Raw genomic sequence first — 16,777 nt, forward strand, 5'->3', positions numbered from 1 at the left:
TGTATTACCATCAGATGAATATCCAGTAAGGCCTCCAAAAATGACCAGCACATAGCTAACATCAAGCTCCCTCATGATCTCATAGGCTTTTTCTTCTGTGGATGCCATTGCCTAGAAAAGTACGTGCACATTTCTCAGAGCAAAATTCCAGGTCATATGATCCCTCCCTCATGGAGAAATATTTCTCACTATACCCCGTACGCCAAACACTCAAATGACCCCTTCACCTTACCTGCCCTACTCGAGAAATATGGGTATTATTCCATGTGTTATTGTCCACTAAAATTGTCCGATTCGCCATAGCTGTAATCTGGTATCCATAATCCCACCATGACATGACCTTTGCATCCTGAAAGAAGCATGGAAAATGGAAATAACAAGCTTATCACTGCCTCCAAAAATCAAATACAAGAGGAGTAGAGTAGAAGGGCATCTGATAGGAAATGAGGCATGGCTAATTAATCCATTTCTTCCAAAATAATGCATGCCTAACCAGAAAATAAATCTTTGCAACTGGTCCTACATTTACACACAATCATGAAATCTCAGTCCAAATTATACAATCCAACATCCCAATACTTTTATCATAGACCTTATACAAACAAGGATACTGGGAAGTGTAGGGGATTGTTCAACATTTCCAAATAAATAGCCTGATGTCATCAGATAACTTGTATTAAATAAATGACCTTTATCAATACTACAAAAATGAATTATTATAAAGATGGGGAGAAAATACAAATCATAGAATATGATGGGACAGGATTAAGAAATTCTTCAAGTTTTGACTCCTTAAGAATCTCATAGTGCTATTTCCAATTGCTATTGCAAAAGAAATCACTTCAGATTCTCAAAAGGTATAAATCAAAATATTAAAAATGGTTATCATTAGACGATTACTTTATGGAAACTTTGTATCTTTTTTCTCACTTCTATATTCTGATTTTTCTATAATGAACATGTATTATTTATCTGTAACTTTATTTCTTCTTTTATAATTGGGATGGTCGACATCATGATAAAACCACTATGCTGACAATACAAGAAGAGTATGTAATTTCCAGTAAGCGTCACTATGGAAGAAATCCTGAACTGAATGGAGGTGAACTTTAATGCTCGTTCAACACTAGGGTTCTATAATTCTAATTTCTCCAAGCTTTCCACCCATCTAAAAGCTATGATTCACTATAATATCAAATATCTCTCCTTCCCTTTTCCCCCTCCCCCATAATCCCAGTCCTCCCAAATCTTCACCTCTGGAGTATTGTGACGAAGCCAATAGTACGCTTCTCGAAAGTCATCAAAAATGATCCTACTGCCATCCCCACCACGAGCAGACAGCACAATGGAGGGAGAAGAGTAGGCCTCACTGGTCACCCAGGTTGAATGAAAGGTGTAGGTGATGAGAAAGAAAGCCATGACCAATATCATTCCACTTGCCACCTAAACAACGAAGAATTGTGTTATAAAACCAAATTAAATTTACAAAACACAGAAAAGCTTCATACACAGAGTCAATAATATAAATAACATGAATCAAAATAAGTCAGGAGCTATATGAGTCAATTCTAACTACTTATAAAAGCACTCTACTCCCTTACTCAAAAATTCACACACACACACACACACGTGCACACATGTGCACACAGTTTCCCAAGTCTGTTCTTAGTGGTGTTTAATTCTCACTTCATTCTTAATAGGGTAGGTAGAATCCTGTTGCTTCTTGCTCTTCTTGTCTGGACGACTTATGTCTAGATTCTTCATGTAAGTGGACAACACCTGGGAGACTCCAATGCCAGAAAGAATGCACATAACAGGTGCCAACACTAGCATTAGACGCACCTAAAAGATAGGAAGCAGGATCACAGTCTAATCAATGTTTTACAAATTACAGATTTCAACCAATGAGTAGATCATGACATCAATTTAGGGGTTTTTCAACGAATTAGAACAAAAATAGAAGCGAAAATAATTGATACATCTACAGTGTAAGTGTATATTTCTTAAACTTTGTTTTTCAGTTATATATATGTATATATGTGTGTGTCCTGAGTAATAATATAAAATGTATTTCTTAACCGTGGTTTGGGATCAAAACAATATGAGAAACACTGCCTTGCTACAATATACAAAATCTGTTTTAACAACCTAGCACTTGATAATCCTCCTAGGCCTTTAAGAGAAAAACATCATCTCCCTTTTTAAGACACCCAGAAAGAGAGGGGAAAGACTCTGCCCAGGGCCACTTCCTCCAACAAGTATAAAAGTGCCTCTCCCTAACACGAGGTTATGAATCCAAGAAAGTTGGGCCCTACTATCAGAATATGTGAGTGCCTAACACTTTCCTGCGAAGGATCAACAATAGTCAGCAGCTTTACAACTCAGTCCTCAAATGCTCAGGGGGAAGCATCTGCACAACTATTAGTACTTTCTGAATCTTGCTATCCAGGAAATTAAACAGCACCAGAGTTAGGGCTGGAAAGGTTTGCTAGGACTGAGGGCATTCCTCACCATTACAGCTGAAAAGTACATGCTGGTCACACCGTACATGATGATGAAAATCCGGGCATCAGACAGGTTGCTAAAGCAGTAATAGAGACCAACTGCAAAAGTAAAAAGCAAGCAGCTGAAAAAACAGTCACAGATATGTGCAAAGATGTTAACTACAGCACTCTTTAAAATGGCAAAATATCAGAAATCACCTAAATGTCCAACATTAAGGAGGTAAATTATAATATATTTCTAAAATAGAATGTAATATAATACATCAATTAAAATATTGCTGCAGAGATTATGGACCATTTGCCTTCTCCTTTACACATTTCTGTACTTTAGAAAGCTAACAAATGATATATCTTAAATATTATTTCTCTAAAATAATACTAAACAGTAGTTATCAGGATTCTTTATGAAGTGAAAAAAATCGGGGAAAAACTGTATCATCTCACTTTAATTTAATAAATGACTAGATGAATATACATCAAAATGTTTACAGTAGCAACAGATGTGTGGTGAGAACTCCTGAAATTACATTTTTCACTTGTCTATATTTTCTACAATAGACAATTTACTTTCATAAGAAAAAAAAGGAAAAATTATTTTTTAAAAAAGAAAGCCCCCTAAAAATGGTAAATTTCAAAACATATCTGAATTAGCCAGAAGATAAGTTAGATGAAGAGGCTTTACAATCAGCCATGTCTAGTCTCAATATTGCCAAGATCAATGGGGAGGAGTCAGGGATGGGCGAGGTATACTAGAAGTATTAAAAAAAAAAAAAAGAATACAAATTAGTGTTTAACTTATAAGTGAAAAGAAAACTGTGAGGCTATAAACTTGCCAGTGTCTGCAACTGTTCAATGCTGACATCTACTCTGCTTCAAATATTAGAAAAATCTGTACTACACAGGGAAAACAGGCAAAAAATAAAAACACAAGGATGAGGGTATTTTACGTATTTAGAAATAGTGATTCTTACAAAGAAGGCCTTTCAGAATACAAGGTAGACAGACCTGGAAACATGAAGACAAGAAGCTGTAGGTCAAAATAGTATGAAGACCAGGTCGTAGGCTGATGCTCAGACACAGAAGCAATGATGGGGATGTTGTTCTTCGCATAAGAAGGATCCAGCAGTGAGTAGAAACGACCCGTCCAGGGAGATATTTTTCCTGGCAGCAAAGAAGTGACAAATATTTCACAATCACTCCTGAAACAAAGTAACATCTGATCCTAACTAATCACAACTTTCCATTTTAATAAGATTCTGAGACAGAGGAGGACTAGGTTTTTGTTTAGATGCCACCAATACTTTGAGAATTGCACTCCTTCCTTTCTTTCAAACTTGAAGGTACTTCTGTCAGCATAGCCAGCAGAATAAAGTCAGGCTGTAGGAAGCCAGCGGTATAGTCAGAAGAAAGGCACAACTGCATCCTGGAAGGGTTTAAGGCCAAATCTGGTCAAATCAAGGCAAACTCTATAAATTACGTCAACTAAGTCCTCCAGAGCTGCTCTGAATTAGACAATACACAGAGACTTGGCAAAATCAAATCAGCCTCTGAAGTGGAAGTGAGGAAAATGTGGCATGCCAACCAAACTAAACAGCTGTGATTTAGTGCACAGAGGATTAGATGAGGCCATGTTGAAGGGTATGGCAAGCAACGTTGGGATTTCTCCCACCCTACCAATAGGGAAAAAAGTAAAAAAAAGAAGAGAAAGATTAGCAAAGTATAGTCCTTTCACGAAGGGTGATTCTTCTGAGATTAAGAACTGCTCTAACAAGACATTCTTTGCTGTGTTGAATCCAAACACTGGGCTGACAAGAGAAATGAATGTTGAAGAACTAGGACTTTATATGTTTTAAATGATAAGAGAAATAGGAGGAAAAGAATGAATCTTTCTGTGGTCAGGAAATAATCCATATTTTTGGAGCTGATTCTATGTCTATACCCATTTACATTTCATACTAAAAGCCAGGAGCCTTCCCTACCTGTCAGCATGAGGAGAGCGCCCACGGTGAGAAGGACAAAGCCTACCAGGGAGATGACACTTCGGAAAAGAACTTCAAATTGCTGTGGGTTCAACTTGCTGCGCAGATAATCCACAAAGGCATGGATCTGGCAGAGACCAAAGACTCCAAAGGCTGCCATGTGCTCGGATGAAAGGACGGGCTGTAGATGAAAGCATATATATGAGAACAATGTTAGGAAAAAAATGGATCCAGCCTAGACCTGAATTATGCTGACCTAGGTTCAGACCAAAGGAGCAAATGATTTCTGAAGCCACCAAGGAATTACAACCCATCTAGGGGAGGGTCTAATTCACCTGGCACATTTTCCAAAAATACTTATTTGGAGTCCCCCAAAGCATATCATACTCTATCATCATATCTCTGGCCTTTCCTGAGCCTCTTTCTTTAGCCTGGATTGCAATTTTCTCCTTTTCCCAAAATTTGCATTCACTGAAATTCTCATAATTCAAGGCCCAATGCAAATACCATTCTCCCCTTATCTGCCAAACTGAAATCCATCACTCCCCTCTATGTTCCCTGCACTTTAGAGTTCTTTCATCCCTTAAAACTCTTTGCTTAGATCAGTTGTTCTCAAACTCTAGTTTGAGGGGATCATAATCACGGGGGTGGGGAGAAGAGTGGGTGCTAAGACAGATTGCTAAGCCCCACCCCCAGAGTTTCAGATTCGGTAGTTCTCTGGTGGGGCCCCAGCGTTTGCATTTCTAACAAGTTCCCAGATGCTGCTGATGCTGCTGGTCCAGGAATGCATGTCCAGAATCACATAGTACAGACTATAAACAGCCGCCTGTACTTCTTTTCCCCCAGCAAACCTAACTTCCTTAAGGACCAGGATCATATTGTTACTTTTTATACTTCCCAGTGATTAGCGAATTACATATAGTAAGTGATCAAGAAAGACTTGATCTGGGGCCGGCCTGGTGGCTCAGGCAGTTAGAGCTCCATGCTCCTAACTCCGAAGGCTGCCGGTTCGATTCCCACATGGGCCAGTGGGCTCTCAACCACAAGGTTGCTGATTCAACTCCTCGAGTCCCGCAAAGGATAGTGGGCTCCGCCCCCTGCAGCTAAGATTGAACACGGCACCTTGAGCTGAGCTGCCTCCCGAATGGCTCAGTTGGTTGGAGTGCGTCCTCTCAACCACAAGGTTGACGGTTCGACTCCCGCAAGGGATGGAGGGCTGTGCCCCCTGCAACTAGAAAACGGCAACTGGACCTGGAGCTGAGCTGCGCCCTCCACAACTAGGACTGAAAGGACAACAACTTGAAGCTGAATGGCACCCTCCACAACTAAGATTGAAAGGACAACAACTTGACTTGGAAAAAAAAAAGGCCTGGAAGTACACACTGTTCCCCAATAAAGTCCTGTTCCCCTTCCCCAATACAAAATCTTTAAAAAAAAAAAAAAAGAAAGACTTGATCTGAATAAGGGTTTCCACTTTAATAAGAAGCTGACATGAGAAACCAAACACACCATATCATTCTCATTTAATAGTTGTCTCTTAACTCTGTAGGGTAATGTGGCTAAAAGGTTTGTTCTCCATCAAAAAGTTCAGGGTCATTTCTCTTAAATGAGGTAATTATCATTAAAGGGGACTGGAAATAAAAACTTTGATCACTCACATCAGCTCAGCTCAACCAAAATATTTCTCCCACAAACCTAAGCCAAATTAAGAGTCATTAAATTCAAACTTCATGGAGCAAATATTAACATATTCCTGGAGGGAGATTTGAGTGACTAATGACTCTGTTGTTTCAGTTAACACAAGAAGTCCAAGGTTAGAGCTGTGAATAAATCTTACTCTTCTCACCAAATCCAAGATAAATCAATCTAGTTGGAGCTGCTTAGCAAAAGGGAAAGAAGCTAAAAGCCCCACTCAGTCTAGGGCTCACCTGGAAACCGACAAAGGAGATCTGCATGGAAAGAATGGTGCCCAGGCAGTAAACAGTGCAGTAGGCCACGTAGATGCGGTGGGAGAAGCGTCCCGTGAGCATCAGCACCAGGACGTGAAGAGGGATCAAGTTGATCAGGAACACATAACCTCCCCAGGAAGAGACCTGTGACGGGACAACAAAGGACACTCTCTCTGAGAACCACCACCATTATACCTGAGGGCATTTATTATAATACCTATGCCCTTTTGAAAGAACATCTCTTTACAGTAACTAATAAACTTTGTGCCAAATGGCTTAAAGAGATTAAATAAATGATTTGTTTAAATACGAAAGTCAAGTTCACACCCACTGCTGTCTCTCAATCCCCTGGTTTCCTATGGCTCCTGCCATCAAGACCACAAACAAGAGGTACCCAACCTTCAAGGTTAATCTAGATTATAGACCAAAAATCTATTATAGCAATCTATAATAAGGTCATATAGAGGATTTAGGGATACATGTGAAACGTGAGCAAGTGAAAGCAGTTAAGGGAAGAAGTCTAAGTGTATATATAAGATTGAACAACAACGACTACAAAATGCATATATATATATATACACATACACATATATATATATGTATACATACACACACATACACACACACACACACATACATAGGAAAAGGAAAAATTTAAAGGGAACATATCAGAAAAGAGAGTTGGCTAACCAATATGTACCAACAGGAAATACAGTATTTGGAGACTTTAAAAATTAAAACATTTCTATCTTCCTATTATACAATGGATATCCATGCCTGTCTTGGATTAGGCTTTGTATGGATACAAGAGACAATAAAGACAGCAAGCCTCCAGTCTATGGTCCGAAAGCCCAAGAGCTACTTCCACTTTTTATCAGTTGAACTCAGCAGATATTCAGATAGAGAGACTCCTGGAAGAAAGGAGTGAAAAGTTACCATGTAGAAATAAGCCAGGGCACACTTGGCTGCCCAATAGATGGAACCAGTCTTTACTGCTTTGATCCACATGTAGTAGGTGAGTAGCATGCAAAAGATGGCAATTCCTGCAGAAAGAACCAATGAAAAGTCAATAAAGGGCCATGCTGGTACAATATTTAAGAACACTGTCCTAGAACAGACTGCCTGGATTCGTATCTCAGATCTACTACCCATTAATGGTATAATTATTTTACCTCTCTTTGTCTCTGTTTCTTGTAATGAGTCCAGAATAGTATCTACTTCCTAAGTGTTGGGAAGACAAATTAATTACTGCATGTAAGCATTTAGAACAGCACCTCGCATATAGCAAGCACTCAGTGAGTGTGGGCCATTATAATTACTATTCTTTCTAGGCACTAAATTCCCTGCTACTGTAGCCTTAAAGCTGTCCCACACCATCCTGCCTCTCGATCTTACCACAGACGGGTCCTTATGCCCTGAATGCCCCTTTCTTTAATATCAACATGTTGGAAGTCCCAACTTCAGGGTCCAGTTGAACCGTAATTACTCCCAAAAAGCCTTCCCTAATCCCCAAATCTGAATTTATGTCTCCTACTACATTCCCAGAGTACTTTGTTCATGCTTCTCTCATGGCACACAATACTACCTGCCTGTTATTCGTTATTTGTGGAGGTATTGTATTTATCTTCCTTAATAGATTATGGGCCAACGTAATTTTATTCATCATCTATCTCTATAATCCCTTTATTATGAGCCAAAATAATCTTATTATCTATCTTTATAATATATAACACTGTGTTTTCCCAGTAATACTCAGTAAATACAGGTTGAATTGAAAAATAAGTCAGTAGAAATCACTACAGTTTTAAGAACACCCATTTCTCTTATCTAGGAAAACAAAGCAAATGAGTGTTAAAACAAGAGTACCATGCAACACTAAAAATTACCTCTACTTTTATGAATCCAGAGATGAGTCAAAGGCCTCATATAAGGAAAATTACCAGCTACTTTTCTACAGGGGATGACAGAGTGAGAATATGAACTTATCTGAGGTCCCTTCCTGCCCATTTCTAATCTTGCCCAGATACCATTTTTGTTATTGCTAAACAACAGATTTGAACCCAGATTCTACTGCACTTCATGAAGTTCTATTGGAAAATGACGTGGACAGATCCTCTTCAGCATTTTAAGTCTTACCTTCATTATCATAGGAGCCAGCCACGGATCGGGAGATATATCCAGGAACTACAGCAATCATGGCAGCAGCAAGAAGTCCAGCCCCTGCATCCTGTACGGAAAGAGGGGTAACAGGAAGTTAACACCAACACATCTATGAGAGAAGAGAGGCTCCACTAGTCCATTCTGTTTAAAATAGGCCCAGAGAATAGTCCAACACTTTCAAAAGTAGATGTGATGCTAGAAATACTAGAAATGCTCACAGCACAAGAAATCTAAAAGCTTTACACCAATCCCCCACAATGATACCAAGTCTGAAATTGAGTACACATATGCTAAGGACACACAAACCATGTAAGCTGTCAGACATCAGACACTGCCCCAGAATGGGTTGTTTGGCTGGCTTAGGAGTCAGCTTCGGAGGCCCTATCCCTCACAATATCTGCACACCACAGGAACACCAGCCATACCACCAAAAGCAATGCAAGTACAAGCAAAGGAAGACAATTATTATTTGAGCTAAGAAGTCTACAAAGATACATGATAATCTATCTGGACTAAAGATGCCAGGAGCTTAGATAGTAAAGTTGGAATATCGCCAGGCAATCTGTGAGCTCAGGAGAGAAGAAAACAAAATATAATCCACACCCCCAAAGAGTAAGGACTTGTCTGCTGATAATCAAATTTGAAACAAGGGCAGCAAGGAGAAGGATGAAAAGGTTTCCAAACTAAACTCAAGTTTCCCAAACCCTCCTACTAGTTTATCACCTCTTAGGTATCTCCCTGACACCATAGCCCCAAACTAAGAACAGCCTCCAAGGAGCCAGGGTCAGCAATGCAGAAAACTAGAAGAAGAGAGTCAGTATTATGGAGTCTACTGCAAAAGCCAAGTGGTTTAAGAATTTTCAAATAAATTCTTAAAATTAAACATCAACAAACGATGGCTAAGTGACCATTTTCAGTAGGAAGAACTAACCACTTTTGGGGAATAATTGGGAATAACCAATTATTTCCCATAATTTTTACTCTCCGTTAGATTGTGAGGACTTCAAAATCTAAACCTCCCATTTTGCATTATGTAGCAATTTACATTTGACCTTCAAATGTTCTCTTAAAAGGACAAACAGGTGTTAACGATAAGAATCCACATATTCTAGAGAGGGGCTGGAGTGAGCCCAATAATTCAGCCCAGCAAAAACTCAGTCCCCCAACCTTTAGCATCTACTAGAGTGGTTCAACAACATTCGTTCTCAAGCCTCCTGTCACCCCAGATCCTTCACCTTGAGCTCTTTGGTAAGGTGGTACGTGACGATGGTGGTGAAGGAAGAGAAGAGAGGGGCCAGGAACACACAGACATTCCGAATGTCGATGGTGATGTGGAAAAAATGGAGTACATGGTAGATTGCAGCAGAGGTAATCATTAAGCCTGTAACAGGAAGAAGAAACTCCATTAGGTTATCCTAAGATAAAGAACTTAAAGAGAAAGGAAAAATCCAAGTATCAATAAAATGACAACACAGGTCTTGACAAAAAAACAGAAATACTAACACTGCCAATGCAGTAGGCTTATACATTCCTCTCCTAAGGATTCAATCATAAGTCCACAATTTATGAAAAACCGCCTATCCCCATTCTCCCATACATGTTCTCCTGTCTATGTAAGATCCGTTTTTAGGAATCTGTAATCAGAATGAAATTATAAGTGTCTCAAAATGAAGATATTAGAAATAAATTGTTCCATAACATACAAATACATTATTTCAGTTAAAAAAAAAAAATCCTCTTTCCCTCACCTGGGTAAATTGTTCCTCCAATGATTCGGCCCAAAGGGTACCAGGCCCGGTCATCAAACCAGTTATGGAATTTATAAAATCCCTCCTCAGCCAGGAACCGGGTCGTCCGATAATTAAAGTACCTATAGCAAGAAAGAAAAGATTGTGTCTCCTCCTCTTCATACTCAAATATTTGCATGAATTTGCAGTGAATTTTGCTCCTCAGGTTACAACACTGAGGAACTTATCATTACTCCAATTGGTACCAAAAATTATGCCAAGCATGAAAATCATTTTCCATTACCATTAAGTCTCATTTCTTTCTAGCTCCACGCTTGTCTCAGCTAAAGCACTGCTTCTCTCATAAGGAAATGTAACTGGAGCCTAACACTGTAACAAAGGCCTAAAGCAGGATACTTCCCCAGGCTGGCATGTAGTAGGCATTACCACCACTCAGAGAATTGCAGCACCCCAAAGACAGGACAGCTGAGATGTGGGCACCAATAAATTTGTCTCTTTTCAAGTGACAGGAACATGCAGAAAAACATTTCCATACCACAAACAAGGACACATGGGTAAACTCAAGTGATGAGTATTGCTAAAGATCCTGGTTTAACATCACACGTAGGAGGAACATTTTTTAACCCACTCCGTAACACAAACTTCTTAATGAGTGTTTAAATCTTAATGAGTGTTTAAACTTGTAACAAGGTCTACTCATGTTGGTATTTAAAATAGTTCTGAATGTCACCTACATAGTAGCATAAAACTGTAAATTACACAAAAAGTATCTGATATAAAATGCTAGCGTTATTCACGAAAAGACAAGTTCTTTAGGTCCAAGTTATGTAACCCCTTCTCTTCAGCTTCTCACTTTAAAAAAAATTTTTAAACACACAAAAAAATACAAATAAAAATATTAAAAAATTTTTAAAAAATTTTTTAAACACAAAAATAAATACAAATTAAAATATAAATGAACAAATAAAAGGAACTATTTATTACGAAAGATAGTCATGATTAACTATCTTTCCACCCCTCTAACCCTATTTCCTCCTTGGTCAGTCAAATTTTAACAGCTACAGTAGAAGGAGCAGATGGCAAAAATCTCTATCCTTCCATTTGGTGCTAATGAATGTTATTTTAGTAACTGTGAAAAAGAGACAGAAGGGATGAGGGTAACAGGCAATCAACATGTGTCAGCACTGCGTCCTTTACCTAACAGTAGGAGAGGCAGAGTGAGACGGAAGATGTCTAAGTTAGTGGGAATAGGTCTGGGCTAGGGTCACACCTTGGGCCTCGGGCCTCAGTTTCCTGCTCTGCAAAAGAAGTGTCAAATCACATGATCCTTACAGTCCCTTCCATGGGGAGTATCTGCTCTGTTGTCATAAAGGACTGTATGATTACACAGCAGACACTCTTGCTTTCCCTGACCATCTTATTTCAGTGTTTGCTCAGCTAGAGGATCTGAGAAAAAGCCTTAAAAGATTGGTGATTAAGAAACAAAAGGATGGGGCTGGCCTGGTGACTCAGGTGGCCGTGCTCCTAACTCCGAGTTCGATTCCCACATGGGCCCGTGAGCTGTGCCCTCTACAGCTAAGATTGTGAACAACGGCTCTTCCTGGAGCTGGGCCATGAGCAGCCGGTGGCCTGCGTGAGTGTGGCCTGCAGCCAGTGTGAGTGGCCGTGAGCTGCTGTGAGCGGCCGACCGACTACGGGCGACCGATTGCCTCAGCCACAGGAGAGCCTCAGCCGCCTGGAGAGCAAGGCTCATAATACCAGCAAGGGCCGGGAAGCTGTGTCCTACACAAGCAGACTGAGAAACAAGGGCTTGAACTGGAGGGGGGAGAGGAAGGCAGAAGAAGGGGGGGAAAAAAGAAACAAAAGGATGGTAAGTTTCCGCATTCATGAGAAAAAATATAAATTTATTTGGAGGATCCCAAAGAAAATATTTGTATGCCTTCAAATTGCTTTCAAATGTCTATACAAAACAAAACGACAAATTTGCAAATACATGTAAATTTTTGAATCAATGCTCCATAAGCTGAATACGCTATTTTTAAGGCATCAATGATATTTCAAGAACCTATGATTCTGGCTCTCCAAATTTTTAATTAAGCCTTCACTTTAGGCAATTTAACACAGTGACTCCAGTGTCTAGAGACAGACAAACCTAGAGTCAAATCTTGACTCCTCCACTTACTAAACGTGTAACCTTAAATAGCCTCTCCCAGCCTCAGTCTTATTTATAAAAAAGGAAATAAAAGTACTATCTCCATCTCACAGGATTGTAGTTAGGACTTAGCGACAATCTGTAAAACAGTGCTTGGAACAAAGTGAATGCTCAGTAAATGTGTTTTACCTGTATCTTTTTTATATAATAAAATCCCTAATCAAACTCACAGCTTTAAATTTTCTCAATGTCTTCGAACTTAACTGACTTATCGTATAAATTGTTAAACAGAAGAAAAAGTCATGGATCTCAACTTCATGATTTGTGATTTCCTTTTGTGGAAATCACACCAGGCCCCTGTCCCTCAATCTGCATCACTAACTGCTGACCAAGCTGAGAAGTCGGATTGCTCGTAGCCTCGCCAGATCTTAAGTGATGGGCAGGCACACCAGCAACGCCTCTCACATCTTTTAAAAGTTTAAAAGATTTACTTGGTTAATTCCAACAAACTGTTTCAAAGGAAGACAGTTATCTTCTTTGGAAAACTTGAGGGTTTCGCCCCAATTAAACATACTGAAAGTACATCCTCACCACTAAGAGCTGACCGGAATGTGAATGTGAAACCTATGAACCTGAAACCCAGGCTTCCCAAAGAAAATACCAGACCAAGCAAAGGTACTCACGGATCAAACTCATGGATGACACTTTCAAATCTCAGGACAGCAAAGAGACGAGTGGAGAATGCTGTTAAATACCAGAAAATCAATATTTTAATGTTAATGTACCATGAAAATAATAGTAGATAGTAGTATTATAGAGGTACTATTATCCAGCACAAAAGTCACAGGAAATATAAAGTGATCCCTGAATAAAGAATTTATCCATCCTTCCCACATAGAAAAAAGAAAAGTTCACTTTCCCTGACAATGACACCCACATTTTCCACTTAGGCAGGACACTTTAACTACTTATTAGCAATGCCTATAACAACGCTTTCATCTACTAATACTGCACTCAACTTACATGGTCATCTTTTATATATGTTGACCTCCCCACAGCTAAGCTTAACTTGGGAGCAAACTAAGAGGTAGGACAATCAAGACTATACTTATAACTCATGCAGAACTAAAATATCTAAAAAGAAAAAACAAAAAACAGTCAAGTTCTGAAGAAACGTTCAGAAATACTAAGGTAGGCAACTAAACTGAAGAAAACTGTCTTTTCGAAATTCAACATCCCAGAGTCCCCAGTATCTCTTTCAGCCCTTTGAGAAAACAGAATTAGCACAGCATGCTTCCCATTCTTTCCCAGATGATCACCAGTCCTTTTATAATCCTTGTTTCTTTTACTTTGGCTTCATAAAATTATACGGATGGAGAACAGCAAAGAGAACAAACATTACATACAATTTGCTGGAAAGAAGAAAGCCATTCTTGATTTTTTTCAAGATTTTCTCCTTTCCATCCCCCAAAAGAGAGAGGTCCACATGCACACTCACATAACACAGCAGCCATTGACAGAATAAGAAGCTTCAGAAGTGTGTCCTGCTTCTCATAGGACAACCGCAAAAATCCCAGTTTAGTCATCTTGACATCAAGGGGTGGCAACAGATGACAGCTAAAATGGAAAAATCAAGACCATAGGACATTGAACACCAATTTACCTAATTCATTTTCGTATTTTATGGTGGTAGAGAAACATAGGGAGATAGGAGCTAGAGAACATACCAGACAGGGTCACGGCTGATAACTAATACCCAAGTCTTGCCTGAATTATGATCCACTGGCAAGGAAGTAAGCACTAGTGAGGCCTATGTGTCAAGACTAAAAAGGAATAATTAGACTCTATCACAGTAATTCTGTTTCCCACTCCCTAATAGCTAACAAATACATAAGCACAACTGGCAATAGTTTGGTATAACAGGTATAAAGAGAAAACACAGGAATAGGATAAAGGGAACTAACTGAGGAAAGAGATACAAGAAAATAGAAAGGATTGAAAATAAAGAAAAAAATAATTACATGGATAAAGAGACCACTGAAGAAAAGGCAGGGATATGTGAAAGGAATGAATATTGAACACAGAAGTGAAAGTAGTAAGTGGCGAAACAGAAGTCGTGACTGGGGGCCGGGCCGGCCCGGTGGCTCAGGCGGTTAGGGCTCTGTGCTCCTAACTCCGAAGGCTGCCGGTTCGATTCCCACATGGGCCAGTGGGCTCTCAACCACAAGGTTGCCAGTTCAATTCAACTCCCGCAAGGAATGGTGGGCAGCGCCCCCTGCAACTAAAATTGAACAGGGCACCTTGAGCTGAGCTGCTGCCTAGCTCCTGAATGTTGGTTGCCATATGCCCTCTCAACCACAAGGCTGCTGGTTCTACTCCCGCAAGGGATGGTGGGCTGCGGCCCCAACTAGCTAAGATTAAAACTAAGATTAAAGGATAACAACTTGTCTTGGAAGAACAAAAAGTCCTGGATGTCCACACTGTTCCCCAATAAAGTCCTGTTCCCCTTCCCCAATAAAATCTTTAAAAAAAAAAAGAAGAAGTCATGACTGAATCAGCTCAATTTAGAGCTCTAAATTTCAGTTTCAGCTGACTGGCTATAAACTGCCTTCTGTTCCAAATCCCAGTGGGATTGCAGGGTCAACTAAAAGAGCATGACTGATCACTAATGCAGGTATAGTCATGCACTCAAGATGAGGGGGGATACACATGCATAGATCACTGCACTTTCAATCAAATATATCACAGTATAACTACTGCCCAGATCTGTATCAGCTTCTAATCAGCTGTCTCAAGGCGTCTCTGTAATTGACACTGTTGATTTAAGCCACTGATCCCAGAGACAACTCATGGAACCAGATGACAATCTGGAAAGAGAGAAAAAAATGTTTCCTACTGAAGCAAGAAAAGCTCCGGGGGGGAAATTAAAATATAATGATGAGGGAAGCAGTCTGTAGACCATTCGGAACAGCGATCACTTGATGAACAAGATTTCTTAGAACTAAGTTATCATAGGAAATCAGCCATTTCTGTTTAAGATAATACTGCTTGTTTAAACCACAAGTTGGTTGAGAGTAAGTGATAAAGAATAAAGGACATGCAACATTGTTCAAGACTGCAGAAAAACAAACAAATGAAAAAGGAACCCGCACCCTTTCTGATCTTTTTACCAGTAGTACTAGAGGGAAAGAGGGAAAAAATGACACTGGACTGGGTGGAAGGCATGGAAAAATCAAACTTTCCTAGCTCCACAATGAAAAATCAAGCATCTTTTCCATAATTAACTGTCCTAGAGGAGTTTTCCAGTTTTTACTTTTAATCCCCAAGGAAAATTTTATCTTGCAATAGAAAATAAACGCCTAACTCCAGGAAGTCACTAATCCAGCCACATCCCTCAGGTTTATATTTGTTTTCTGGAACTCCTGAAACAGAAAAACTTAACACCACTGAGGTGATAGGAGCCAAACACCTAGAAGAGTAAGCAGCAGAAAGGAGAGCACTAGAACCTCCACCTGTGAAAGCTGAGTACAGGAGCTGGTAATTGAAGGCAGGACCTTAAGGGAGTTTTCTGTGCTCGCTGGTCATTTTCGCACAGCGTTCAAGCAAGTAAGGGCAAAGACACTTCCTAAAACACTTGTCCTTTCTCCCCGTCAACTGTGCCTGCAAGCCGTGGCACCAAGTCCCACCCTGGTTCTAGTTTCCTAGACGCACCTTCCCGACTCCGTCCGTCTGCACCCTTTCTCACCCTCTCACACTCTCTCCCCTCCACCCCACTCCACACACTCCAGCGGATCCCACCTCGTCTCTCACCGTCACTCGACTCCACACCTCTGACACCGCCACCGCGGACACCCGCCACCTCAGCATCCCAAGCGCCTCCCCCAGAACCTGTCCCAGGATCCCAGCTTCCCCACGCCCTCGCGGCCGAAGCGCAATCCGCATCCCAGACCTGCATGCCTTTCCACTCCGGGATGCCCCCAGACCACACCCCACGCCCCCTCCTCAGCGCCCCCTCATCTGCCTCCCCTTCCCCACCCCGCCTTTGAGACCCCACCTCCGGCCCTTCCCTCAGTCCCACCAACACCCTGGGCCGCACCTGCCGCTAATTCTCAAGTACTATCCCACGGCCTTCCCACCTGACCGGTGTTCCCCAAGAATCCGCTCAGATCCCTCGGCCATCCGCTCAGTGGCGCACACAACCCTGGTAGAGGTCGGGTCCGCCTCTTGGACCGCGCCCCATTGGCTGGCTCAGGGCCAACTCGACACTTCGGGAGAATGATAGGGT

General features: G+C 40.6%; 1 protein-coding gene and 1 long non-coding RNA gene across 3 annotated transcripts in view; one reads left to right on the top strand and one right to left on the bottom strand.

Moving 5' to 3' along the window:
- The window catches only part of LOC148757284 (uncharacterized), an 18,503-nt gene extending 12,572 nt beyond the window's left edge, over nt 1-5,931 (top strand). Inside the window, exon 2 of the long non-coding RNA XR_016022360.1 lies at nt 4,467-5,931. This is a non-coding gene — a long non-coding RNA (uncharacterized LOC148757284). The remainder of the gene's footprint in view (nt 1-4,466) is intronic.
- Nucleotides 1-16,777, bottom strand: part of STT3A (STT3 oligosaccharyltransferase complex catalytic subunit A) — a 26,640-nt gene extending 9,863 nt beyond the window's left edge. Inside the window, exons 1-15 of one of the 2 annotated variants that reach the window (XM_019710503.3) lie at nt 16,629-16,777; nt 13,991-14,109; nt 13,176-13,236; nt 10,341-10,462; nt 9,828-9,973; nt 8,569-8,659; nt 7,369-7,475; nt 6,412-6,576; nt 4,484-4,664; nt 3,510-3,665; nt 2,512-2,603; nt 1,687-1,842; nt 1,255-1,443; nt 233-349; nt 9-111 (exon numbers count right to left, since the gene is read on the bottom strand). In XM_019710503.3, coding sequence (XP_019566062.1) covers nt 9-111; nt 233-349; nt 1,255-1,443; nt 1,687-1,842; nt 2,512-2,603; nt 3,510-3,665; nt 4,484-4,664; nt 6,412-6,576; nt 7,369-7,475; nt 8,569-8,659; nt 9,828-9,973; nt 10,341-10,462; nt 13,176-13,236; nt 13,991-14,078 — 1,774 coding nt within the window. In that variant the 5' untranslated portion in view covers nt 14,079-14,109; nt 16,629-16,777. Of the gene's footprint in view, nt 1-8; nt 112-232; nt 350-1,254; nt 1,444-1,686; nt 1,843-2,511; nt 2,604-3,509; nt 3,666-4,483; nt 4,665-6,411; nt 6,577-7,368; nt 7,476-8,568; nt 8,660-9,827; nt 9,974-10,340; nt 10,463-13,175; nt 13,237-13,990; nt 14,110-16,588 lie in introns of both variants that reach the window. The other variant, XM_019710502.3, reaches the window with a different exon arrangement.

Source organism: Rhinolophus sinicus, chromosome 9 (genome assembly GCF_057876585.1).
Source record: "Rhinolophus sinicus isolate RSI-liver-muscle chromosome 9, RSI-T2T, whole genome shotgun sequence".
Classification (NCBI taxonomy): domain Eukaryota; kingdom Metazoa; phylum Chordata; class Mammalia; order Chiroptera; family Rhinolophidae; genus Rhinolophus; species Rhinolophus sinicus.